The sequence below is a fragment of the Anomalospiza imberbis genome, chromosome 2 (genome assembly GCF_031753505.1).
Source record: "Anomalospiza imberbis isolate Cuckoo-Finch-1a 21T00152 chromosome 2, ASM3175350v1, whole genome shotgun sequence".
Taxonomy (NCBI): domain Eukaryota; kingdom Metazoa; phylum Chordata; class Aves; order Passeriformes; family Viduidae; genus Anomalospiza; species Anomalospiza imberbis.
In genome coordinates this window covers 2,491,738-2,503,839 of record NC_089682.1, presented here as the reverse complement: position 1 = coordinate 2,503,839, position 12,102 = coordinate 2,491,738, and the positions used below count along the sequence as shown (strand labels likewise).

General features: G+C 45.5%; 1 protein-coding gene and 1 long non-coding RNA gene across 3 annotated transcripts in view; both read right to left on the bottom strand.

Annotated features, from left to right (window-relative positions):
• Positions 1-12,102, bottom strand: part of LOC137468135 (uncharacterized) — a 232,988-nt gene that overhangs the window by 18,995 nt on the left and 201,891 nt on the right. The gene's annotated exons all lie outside the window — the stretch shown is intronic.
• The window catches only part of DOP1B (DOP1 leucine zipper like protein B), a 51,953-nt gene that overhangs the window by 18,995 nt on the left and 20,856 nt on the right, over positions 1-12,102 (bottom strand). For both annotated transcript variants that reach the window (XM_068179516.1, XM_068179514.1), the window contains exons 7-17: positions 11,191-11,314; positions 10,605-10,705; positions 10,059-10,173; positions 8,224-8,344; positions 7,665-7,784; positions 7,000-7,105; positions 6,726-6,917; positions 4,894-5,566; positions 2,865-3,133; positions 2,529-2,681; positions 1,879-1,979 (exon numbers count right to left, since the gene is read on the bottom strand). In XM_068179516.1, the coding sequence (XP_068035617.1) occupies positions 1,879-1,979; positions 2,529-2,681; positions 2,865-3,133; positions 4,894-5,566; positions 6,726-6,917; positions 7,000-7,105; positions 7,665-7,784; positions 8,224-8,344; positions 10,059-10,173; positions 10,605-10,705; positions 11,191-11,314 (2,075 nt within the window). The remainder of the gene's footprint in view (positions 1-1,878; positions 1,980-2,528; positions 2,682-2,864; positions 3,134-4,893; positions 5,567-6,725; positions 6,918-6,999; positions 7,106-7,664; positions 7,785-8,223; positions 8,345-10,058; positions 10,174-10,604; positions 10,706-11,190; positions 11,315-12,102) is intronic.

The window sequence follows — 12,102 nt, the reverse complement described above, 5'->3', positions numbered from 1 at the left end:
CTGGCCTTAGCGCTGCGGCTTTCCCGGCCCCGAAACCCCGCACCGCGCTGGTGCGAGAAACGGACTTCCCGGTTCGCACATTAGTGCGCGGATCCCTACAAATCCATTCTTACAAGCCTTGCAGCGGGTTGTTACAAATCTGGGGATGCTCTAAGTTCAGTCAGAGAGAAAAGGAGAGAGATTTCCACCAGGCTAAGCCTGGGAAAAAGTCCGAGAGGAATGTAAACAATTATTATCTCTCCTTCTGTTCATATTGTTTATAGATATGTTCTACCACCGTGTGCTGTTCATAGTGCACCAATGGTGTGAAATGTTTTTACCCTAAGACCAATGAAATTAGTCTTCACGATGTTCTCTATAAAACAGAGATGTACTTTTAACAAACGGATCATTCTTTGCCTTCTGAACTTGGAGTCGTTTTCATTCCCGTCCCTGCCTCAACAGCGACACAAATCCATTTCTCACACATTCGTGCGTAACTCTAAACTCCTCACGAAGTGTTAGTTACTGTTGATGCCTTAAGTTTCAGCTTTCCTATTTCCCAGGTTCTGTACTGCAGTAGTGTGTGACCCTGAACTTCATGTGACGTGTTACCAAGCTCTCCTCACACTTCAGCCACACAAAACAATCCTTTTCCAGGCCCAAAAAGCGCAAACAACAGCGAACTGAGGAGAGCGACCTGGGAGGATGGGACTTCATAGCCTGCAGCTGGAATTGGACAATGAACCCCAATATGGAAATGGACCAAAACCTGGAAAAGTGTGAAAACTCGTGACCCAGGGTCCATCCTGTACAGGCTCTTGTACTGCCCAAGGTGCATCCTTTAAAGACCTTTTAATAAATCCCTGCTTTATTCCTTTAGCACTGCCTGGCCTCTGTTCCAGGTCCCCTCTCAAGACACCACTGTCTTCACGTTTTGGTCAGACAAAACTTTAATCCCTCTAGGCTTGAGATTCAAGGACACCCTACAGCCTCAGGCCCTGAAAAGGATAAACAAAAGTGAATTGGGAGAGAGCAAACTTGGGGTTAATGACTTCATTACCTGAAGCTGTAATTGGAGGATTTACCCCTGATACGTAAATGGACCAAATTTATAATTGTGTGAAACACTCGTGACCATTGTCCAGCCTGGGTGAGGCCTCTGGGAGGCTTCTGACTGCCCCAGGTGTATCTGTGGAGGCCTTTCATAAATACCTGCTCTTATTCTCTTAATCTTGTCTAGCCTCTGTCCTAGGGAGCCACTCCAAGGCATCACCAGCACCAAGGACAGCTGAAATCCTTAAAAAAAGTTAAATCAAGCAATAAAATCCTGGCAGGGAACACACCCAGAGCGTGCTCGAGGAAGCACCAGCCAATGGCTCAGGTCTGCTCCCAACAGCTTTGGCCAAGCAGCTTTCCCTGGACTGAGTTCAGGAATTGTACAAGCAAGGCCACACAAATCCTCCCACTTTTAAAGTTCTTTCCCATATTTATTTGCTTTTATTTCATTTTATCCCATAGGAAGTAAAACCAATCTAAGATTTTTATTTTTACAAGGAGCTGATGTTATTTTCTTTGGAAGGCAAATTTAATTCACTCCAAGATTAAAAAAAAAAAAAAAATCTACTCTCCAGAAAGGCTACTCCTCCTTCATGAAGCTCTTTCTATTTTTACAGCAACTTCCTTCACTACAAAAAAAAAAAAAAAACCAAAAAAACCAAAAACAAACAACACAGCATGCACAGAATGAATGCCCTGCAAAGATAAACTCCAAGAAGTGCAAAATGTTCTTTTTGTTCATTTTTTTACTCTCCCTACAGAGAACTCCTCCCCACCTCAGAAAAGAGAATAAAACACAATGTAATTAAATATCAAAAATGCAAATGGAAGTGGAAATACCTATCAAAGGAGCGATTGTGGGATGTCACTCTGCTGCCCTGGATCTCTCTGGTCAGGTGCCACATGACAGAGAATCTGAACAGAGCTTCCAGCCTCGTCCCCTTGGAAAAAAGGGAGATTTAGGGAGGTTTCCAAGTTGGATGAAAAAGGGAATACAGTGGTAACCAGGCAGTGGTTATTGGTGGAAAGCTTTAAAAAGGTTTGCAATTTTTTGCAAGGACAGGAAAACAATAGCAAAGACTGGTTAAAGTTTTATTGTGCAAAATGTTCTGTCAGCTGTTAAAGAATTGTGCTGTCATTATATTAGGGCAGGAAAATAATTAATTACTGGCTCACTTAAAAGACAGCTTATTGTGAGACTAAATACTATAAAAAATAAAGTGATTTTACAGATATTGGCAGAGCTGGGGCAGTGGGAAATACTGACAAAAACCTACAGGATTTGGGCTTGAACTAAATACTCCAGCTAATATCTAGTGATAGATTTTGTATCCAGGGATTAGGTCCAGCAGTAATCCCATGCTGAACAAATCCCAGGGAATTGTAAAAGCATGGACAGAGCCTGTCAGACTCTTGGAACAGCAGGAAATTTGGGAAGCACTGGAACAATTCCACAGTGCTGGAGGGGCTTCAGTGCATGCAGGACTTACTTTATCCCGATCCAGAAGGGCCTGGCAGATGATGTCCTCACAGATATTTGCTGAGGGAGCCAGGCAGTGAAGTCTGTAGAACAATTCCACACAGGCAATGTGGTGCTCCCGAGTCTCCTTGTTCAGCTGATTCCAGAGCACACAGGCAACTCTCTAGGGGAAAAAAGCAAACAACTCAATATAAATATATTCATAATTATATTAACAATAAGAGCCATTTCCTTCCTGGCTTCCTGTTAACAGAAGGCATTCCCCAATTGCCTCAGAATCCCAGGATTCTATGAATTAGAGGATCAGTGTAGCTGGGCAGATAAAAAAGGAAAAGAAAATGGACACCTGGTAGAAATCTGTTTTCTCTGAGATCATCTTCAGGACTGCAGGAGCAATGGGAGGAAGGGTGACCATCTGCAGCTTGCCAAGGAAAGGGTTGTGGCCAGACACTTTGTACCTCTTCATCCTGTCCTCAATCACCAGTGCCAGGGACTGGGAGTGGTTGATGACCTCCAGGAGGGTGAAGATGGAGACGTTCTGCACGTAGCAGTCGTTGACACAGCAGCAGATTGTCATCAGGGACTTCAGCCACAGAGGGAAGCTGGGATCACCTCCTGCTCACCAGGGAAGGGACAGAAAGGGTTTGAAACTGTTGGAACCCTGGCTGCTGAGAATTCCAGACTTTCTGTGCTGCCAGGCCCTGACCCCCAGGAGAACACGGCACTGACCTGAGGCCCTGGAGAAGCTTCCAAAATGGAATGACAGAACTGGGATTGTGGGGTGGAGTTTGAACAGAAGTGTGTGATATCACAGGGTGGGAAACTCAGAGTTTAAGGGTTTAGGATGCAGCAATAGATATAATGCAAGATGGAGGTTTTAGGGCAGAGGCTGTTCCTTCTCCTCCACCTCCTTCTCCATGGGTTTGGGTGGTTTTTTGGAATTGGATAAAAAAGTCCCCATTGCGGGCACGGGTGGTTGGGTATTGGGTTAAAAGTGAAAATAATTGAGGTGTCATTTCTTAATTGGACAGTTGATCCTTAAAAGGCCTTGGAGAGAGAGAGATGGGCTCCATTTTTAGTTTGTTGGAGTGAAGTGCTGCAGAGCTCAGGGTTTGTGAGACTGTGACAGAGAGAAGAACTGATAAACATCTGAGTCCCAACCAGAAATACCCTCTCACACATTTAATCCCGACCTTGGCAAAAAAAAGAAGCAAAAGAATCCACATGAAACAACCTTAGAGTTGGGGTCATACTCCCAAAAATCCTTTAAGCAAGGTCACAGGACCAAAGTGAGTGCCCAGATCCCATCATCAATAGCTCATGGAATCACAGAAGGTTTGGGTTGGAAGGGACCTTGAAGATGGCAGGGACACCTTCCACTATCCCAGAGTGCTCCAGGTCTGGCTTGGAACATTTCCAGGGATGAGGCAGCCACGACCTCTCCATGTTTTCCCTACTTCTCCCAGCAGAAAGCTCTTGCAGGACCCCAAAGCCTCCAGGATTTCTGCTTTCCCCTTTCTGTTTATTCCCAACCATTATTTAGAGCTGCTGTTTTGTTTTCCAGCTGCCATTGTCACAAACAACTCCAGAGGGCTCAGGATCCATGGATGGTCTTCCAGTAGCACCGAGGCTGCTCCTTTCAGGATTTAGAAATTTATAACTGAAGTGGCTGGCATCAATCCAAGCCATCTTTTCCTGAGGGAGCAATGGAAGTGTTCCATGTCCATGCCATGCTCAGCCATGGAGATGATGGGAATATCATCAGACACCAGGAATATGGAGTGAGGTGAAGAAGAGAACCCAGTTTTCCAGTTTCCCACCTCTCCATTCCCCACAAACCTGTTTGCGAGTTAACCTTCAGGTCAATACCAGCTCCTGCTAAAGCTAAGGAATTAACTGGAAATCCAAGAACAGGCCCTCCAGCTGTACAAAATTATCCTTATTTGTTCCACTGAACTCCTCCGAATCCTGAGGGTTTGGGATAAGAGATGATTTTGCCTCTGTTATGGTTTAGAGCTCAAATTTTCCACCTACACCCATCTTCCTCTAAAACATCCTTTTCTGGGGACACAACCATGGACAACAGGGATGGATATCCTGAAAATCCTGAACCATGCAAGGCTGTACAGGCCAGGAGGTGCTTGTATCCCTTCAGCTCCAAATTTTCTAGTGGATTTTTTCCAAAAAGATTTGAATTTAAGAAGCTTGGCAAAACCCAGCTGCCAGGCACACCCCAAATGCTGAGGCGGATGAAGCTTTAATTCACAATTTGCCTCCAGCCCTGTCCAAGGGTTTTTACTGCCTCTGGTCTTGAAAATAGCTAAGCTCTAACTGTTTGCATCCTAAAAATGCTCAGGAAAAGAAACGTTTCTTACCAGGCCCCTGAAACAGAGAGAGGTACAAGTGCTCCATCTCCTCCTCGGACAGGTAAACTGGGAATGTGGTGCAATCCAGCAGCAGGTGACAAGCTGCAGAGAAAGCTTCCTTGCAGTCCCCTCTGAGGGGTCCCAACACCAGCTCCAAGTCCCACTCCTCCTCCTCCTTCTCCTTTTTGTGCTCTGAGAGGAGAGCAGTGGAATTCTTGCTCCTGAAGGGTGAGCCCCGGGCTGAGAACAGCTCTGAGAGCATTTGTTTGACCTGAGGCACAGTGATTTGCTTGCCATCCCAGGGACTCTTCTTCTTGTTGCCACTCTCAGGTAACCTGTAGCCATTCTCCTTTTTCTCCTTCCCACTCAGATTTATTGCTGCAATCCCTTCAGGACTCATTTCTTGGAGCTGCATCCCAAAAATGTATTTGCTGGCAAACTTGGCAAGCAACTCCTGGATGCAATGCAGAGTTTTCTGGATGCTCCCTCCTTTTTTCCAGACATCATCTCTCTCCAGGGTCACCGTGGGCACCCCCAGGTGCTGGGACAGCTCTGGGGAGGAGGCACTCAGGCCAATGCCACTGTCCTCTGACTTGAGGGTGGGGAATGGAGCCTCCTCCTCCTCCTGCAGCCCAGGTTTGGTCTCCAGGGTTATGTCCACATCTTCCTTTGGCACCGGGCTCTGTAACAGCAGTAGGGATGTGGTTAATGTGGCACTGCCAACAGAGGTTTCACTTGGAGAACAGCAACAACAGAAAAAGCAAAAGTTCCTGTTTGTGATTCCCAGTTTCAGGATCACAGTTGTTTATAAACAGCTCCATTCATTTTCATTCCCCTTTAAAACCCAATATCCGTATAAATATATAATAGAAAATAAATTACATATATCTATTTATTATATATAAATATCTCTATAGAAATCACAATTGACTCATCAAACAGAGGGATGTGCTCCCTTAAAACCAATTTCCCCCCAGAGCAGTGTTCCATCTGTTGCATTATTTCTGCTCAAATGCAGGTATTTGTTCTGCTGGCAGATTTTGGCAGGCTGTGCTCTTGGGGTTGTTTCATCCCATTTATTCCTCATTCCTCAGCATGGTCCTTTGCACACCAACAATGCCCCATTGTGTTCCACTGAAATATTCATTGAGAGCCCTGCAGACCTAACCAGCTGTGAAGCTGCGCTGCATTTGGTAACTCCAGTTTTTAGCTACTGCATTCTGTTCCTAAAACCATTTAGATCCCATCCTTCTCAGGGGCAGACAAGCCTAGACCCCTTGAGTGCCACAAATAATTCAAACAGGCCAGAACTGAACACCCAGTGAGAGTAACATGGCAGCAGAGTGCTCTGGAAGGAGCTAAAGAAGGGAAGTTTCAAAAAAAAATCTTTATTGCTGTATTAAAAAATTCATAGAATTGCAGGTTTGGATTGGAAGGGATCTTAGAAATGATCCAGTGCCACCCCTGCCATGGCTGGGACACCTTCCACTGTCCCAGGCTGCTCCAAACCTTGTCCAAGCTGGCTTTGGACACTTCAGGGATGAGGCAGCCACAGCTTTTCTGGCAATTCCATCCCAGCCTCTCTCCACCCTCACAAAGAAAGAATTCCTAATTCCCAATATCCCATCCAACCCTACTCTTTTTTAGTTTGAAGCCATTCCCTGTGTCCTGTCCCTCCATCCCTTGGAAATTGTCTCTCTCCATCTTTCCTGTGGCTCCCTTCAGGTGCAATTGTCATCTAGGCTGAAGGAGAAATAGCATTTTAAATTCTGTCCCAAAATCATTTAAACCAAGAGTTTTAAAGGGTTTTCCCCATCTCTGAAGGGTTGAAAATCACCTACCCCATTGGCACTGCCTGTCTCGATGTCCAGGTAGGAAGGGGGCATTTGCACCTTGCTGAGCACCTTAAAACAGGTTTTTAAGGCATGAGTGAGTTCTGGCAATCCCAACACTTCCATGTTTTCCAGGAGAGACTGCACCATGTAACTGAGCATCTGGGGCAGGTACTGAGCCTGCACTTCTGAGTAGAGCTCCTGAAATTAAAAAAAAAGAATTTTTAAAGGAGTTATCCCATCTCATCCGTCACTGAGCAGTGATTGTTAAACCCAGCCTTACCAGAGGAATCACATCCAGCAGGAACACCAGCAGTGTGCAGAGCTCTGAAATGGTGGGAGGAGTGCTCACATTTTCCAGAGGATACCTCATCCCCGTGGATTTGTTTCTGAAGTGAAAGAAACATTCTTATGGAAGGTTTGTTTTTTTTTTTTTTTCATGGCAAGATTCTGGTTACAAGCAAAAAGCTTCATTAAAATCAGCACAAAATACTGAACAGCTCTAAGGAAAAGGGCTTCTAACACAGCAGGGGAAAATATTCTGTCAAAACAACCTCAACCCTCTGTGGTATGATGAAGAGCTGCTAATTTTCAGATTGCAGAATCCTAGAGTTAGAAACTGATAAAAAGAGAGATATCATCTAATCAGAGGGTTGGAAGAGGCCTTAAAGCCCATTTAGTATCTTTATTTTTCTTCTACAAAGACCTCTCCACCTCCCCTCCCACCCATTTTTCCTTTTTCTGATGATTTGAAAAGAATTTCTTTTGTTCCCAGGTTGAAATTTCCATCTAATTGTTTACCTGGTTGCATTCCTGAATTATTTGTGGACACAACTTACAGACCTGGCTGGCTCTACCATGTGTGATGTCCCTTAAAAGCTTCAGTAAATATTATTATCCTGAACAGACAGCTCTGAAGTGGCATTTTTGAGAGCACAACATAAACACCTGAAACAATCTTCAAAGCATTTGGTCAGGTAATCCCAGAGGAAATCAGTGCTTAAGGATGTGATCAACAAATTCACTGTTTTGACAATTTCTGAAGCATTTTTGTTCTCTTTGATTGCGCTGGAAGGGAGAGAAAAGGAAAAGAAAAGCAGATGTCAGTGAGGATTCCCATCACATGAGCTGATGGACTCGAAAATCTCTTTCCCCCTTTCTCTACAAGATAAAAAATGTTGATTTTTTAAAATCAAAGACTAAATCATTCTGGAATAGCTGGAGCATCTTTCAGATGATGGAAATCACGAGGCTGAGCTCTGTCAGCAGCCTGATGTCACTGTGGTTACTCAACACCCATCACATGCAGCAAACTTCATTTTTGCTCTGCTAATCCAAGAGAAATTCATTGTGTGTGGGAAAAGGGGAAGCCAGAGAAAAAATTTCAACCTCTGGCCAGAAAGTCACTTTGTTACCACCCAAAACTTCATTAAACTCCTTCATTTTAACCCCACTTATCTTAAAAAAAATGATCCAGTTTCAGCTCAGAGCCGGGAATCTGTCCTACCTTGCCAGGGTATTGCCACTTTGATTGTAGCTGAGTTTGAGATCAGAACCCAGAGTGTCTTTGCAGTAGGAATAAAAAGCTCTAAGAACTTCCAGGAACAGATCTCCAACAACCTGTGGCCCTGCAAGGAAAGGGAGAAAAGAATCCAGGAGCTGTCTACAGAGGAGGGGAAGAAATAATAATTTCAGTGCCCTAAACTTGGATTAATAATAATAATAATAATAATAATAATAATAATAATAATAATAAAAGTAGCGTATAAAGTTTGCAAGGAGTGCTTTGAAAAATGAAAATATAAAAGTTTAAGTGACTAAGAATACCAGAAAAGGTCAAAGCTTGTTATGTTGCATTTGATTCCTTTAAATAATTGCTGCATTGTTAAGTCCATTTCTAAAGGAAGTGAAAGTTTTAATGGCTTAAGGCTCAAGGAGTCAAACTTTATGTTCTGACTGGAAAGATTAAACTGGATAATGCAGTTTAGCTAAATATCCCTGGTTTAAAAGGGATTTATTAGCCCTTGATTTGTACTTTGGATTAATGCAGGTTGTCAGGCAGCCAAGCAACACATCCAGTAGGGCAAGGCCTCTCATTTATTTCTAAATTAGATGAATCAATACATTTCTAACAGAAACAACCTCTTTGGCAACATGATTACCCACCCAAAATATTTTTAAAAATTTATCAAGTCGCTTTGGTTTAATTCTTTAGTGCAGAAAAGTGACTTTGCCCTTGAAGTAAGGATGGGCAGAGCCTCATCCTCTGGGTGCTGCATGGAGAGACGCGGAGAGCGAAGAGCAGATCCACCCAAGGAAGAAATGGAGCTGAATGTTGACACAAGGGTGGAAGTGCTTTTTTAAAGTGCCCCTCAGAGGCCAGCTCAAGGCTCAGAATCCCAGAATTATCAAGGCTGGAAGAGCCCTTCAGGATCATCCAGAGCCACCCAGTGCCACCAGCATCACCCCAAACCCTGTCCCCAAGGGCCCCATCCAGACTCCTCTGGAACACTCCCACAGACAGGGGCTCCAAACCTCCCTGAGCAGCTCATCCCAAGGCCTGACCACTCTGCCAGGGAAATTTTCTTTCCAATCTCCACCCTGAGCCTCCCCTGGTGCCATTTGAGGCCATGTCCTCTCATTCTGTCCCTTGGGACAGCAGCAGAGCCCGACCCCCCCGGCTGTCCCCTCCTGGCAGGAGCTGTGCAGAGCCACAAGGTCCCCCCTGAGCCTCCTTTGCTCCAGGCTCAGCCCCTTCCCAGCTCCCTCAGGAATTCTCCAGCCCCTTCCCAGCTCCCTCAGGAATTCTCCAGCCCCTTCCCAGCTCCCTTCCCTGCCCTGGACACGCTCCAGCCCCTCCAGGTCTCTCCTGCAGGACCAGAACTGGACACAGCCCTCGAGGGGCCTCTCAGAGCCAGCCCAGAGGGACAATCCCTGCCCTGCTCCTGCTGGACACACAATTCCTCACCCAGCCCAGCTGCCAGCGGCCTCTTGTCCCCCTGGGCACCCCTGGGCTCGTGTCCAGCCCCTGTCACCAGCACCCCCAGGGCCTTTCCTGCTTGAGCAGCTCTCAGGACACTCTGTCCCAGCCTGTAGGGTTGGGATTGGCACAACCCCCAGCCTGGGTTGTGCTGACCCTACAGGAGGGCACAGATTTGCATTTCCCTGCCTGGGATCTATCCATGCTCTGCAGGGCTCTGTGGGGCAGCCAGAGAGAACCTGGAGAGGGAATTTGTTCCAGAGCAGGGCCAAGGAAGGAACAGCCTCCTGCACTCTCCCACACAGGATTAGGCTTGTTCAGGGTTTTGTTAAGTCCTACTCAGATTTGGGATGAACATTTACCTATTTCAGGTTTGTCCAGGAGGCTGATGAGGATCCGGAAGGGTTTGAGATAAGCCTGGTGCTGCTCCTCTGGGTCAGACTCTGGGAATTTCTGATGCAGAATCACAATCAAACTCTAGAAAAGGAAAACATCACAATGTTATCCATCAGAGACAGACTGTCCTCTTCATAAGTGCTGAAGTGCTTCTAAATTTGAATTTGTTTAGGACTGACTACAAATGAACTCCAATTTTTCATCCAGGGCAAACAAATCAATTCCATCTTCCCATCATCTCTACTCAAGGGCTGATCTTAACCAGAGAAACATTTTTAAATAATTCAGGTAGTTCAGCCAAGATGCTTCCCTTTGGTTTCCGTGGATTCCATAAGCAGTCCAATATTGGGATAAATACAGCACAGAGGCTTTGAGATAGATGGAAATGTAACCACAGGGACAGAGAGGGAAGTACAAACCACTAATTGGGAACAATTCTGGATGCAGTTTGAGCTAAAATTTCAAGGATCGTGAATTTATCTGGAATATATCTGTATAAAATGAGCACCTACCTCAACCAAAAGATCTTTAGAGTATTTTCCAAAGAAATAAACAGCATGCTCTTCAGAAGTGTTGGAGTCTGGAGCAAAAGTGCCACCTTTAATATCAGAACCTACAAGAAAAGAGAGGCAGGAGGAGCTCAGAGAGCAGCACAGAGCACTGAGGGGTTTATATTGAATTTACACTGCATTTTTAATCTTTGGCATTTCAATAGCCCACAGGTCCCAGTTTGAGGGCATAACTCGAAACCAAGGAAAAATACAGTGGGAATCACTAATTCTTCCAGAAAAATAAGGTTAAAATACTAACTTTTAGTCCTTTTAGTCCACTGAACAACGTTACGACAAGCTGTGGGTGGAACCAGAATTTCTCAAATTCCCTGGGATTCAGAGAGAAATAAATTCACCTCTGAAGAGAAGCCCTGTTTACCAAATATTTAATTGTATTAAGGCACTTAATAAATGGCAAATAAACACCACTTTACTTTATCATCATTTATTAACAGCTAAAAAAGTGTATTTCAATTTTAAACATTGATTTTTTTTTTTTGCTCTCAAGGATGCAGAACACTGAAATTCCCTGGATTTTGCACAGTACCTAGCAGCCATGCATACAATCTCCTGTTGAGGGACATGTCTCTCCTCAGCAGAGTCTGAGTGGCTGCTGACAGGATATAAACCAGATCAGCCCTTCTGAGCAGGATGGTGCTTTCCTTGCAGTCCTGGGGTTGAAAAGAAAGATTTTTCAGCAGTTGGTGAGCACTGAAATGAGTCAAATCAGTGATGGGCTGGGTTTTTGCATTGGAAATAAGAATATTTTGGGAAAAAGGTAACAAAGCATCAACAGGAAAATGGTTTGTGTGCTAAAAATGTCAAGAATTCACAGGATCCTAGAATCACTGGGTTGGAAGAGACCTCCAAGACCATCGAGTCCAACCCAGCCCCAACACCTCAACTCCACCCTGGCCCCCAGTGCCACATCCAGGCTTTGTTAAACACACCCAGGGATGGTGACTGCACCACCTCCCCGGGCAGCCACTCCAGAACTTTATCACCCTTTCTGTGAAAACCTTTTCCTGATCTCCAGCCTGTATTTCCCTTGGTGCAGCTCGAGGCTGTGTGCTCTGGCTCTGTCAGTGCTGCCTGGAGAAAGAGCCCAGCCCCAGCTGGCCACAGCCACCTTTCAGGAGCTGTGGAGAGCGCTGAGGTCACCCCTGAGTCTCCTTTTCTCCAGGCTGAGCACCCCCAGCTCCCTCAGTGGTTCCTCACAGGGTTTGTGCTCCCAGCCCCTCTCCAGCCTCGTTGCCTCCTCTGGATGTGCTCCAGCCCCTCCATGACCTTCCCAAACGGAGGGGCCAGAGCTGGACACAGCACTCGAGGTGTGCCCTCACCTGTGCCAGGTACAGGGGCAGAATGACCTCCCTGCTCCTGCTGGCCACACCATTCCTCATCCAGGCCAGGAGCCGCTGGCCTTTTTGGTCACCAGGCACACTGCTGGCTCATGTTCTGT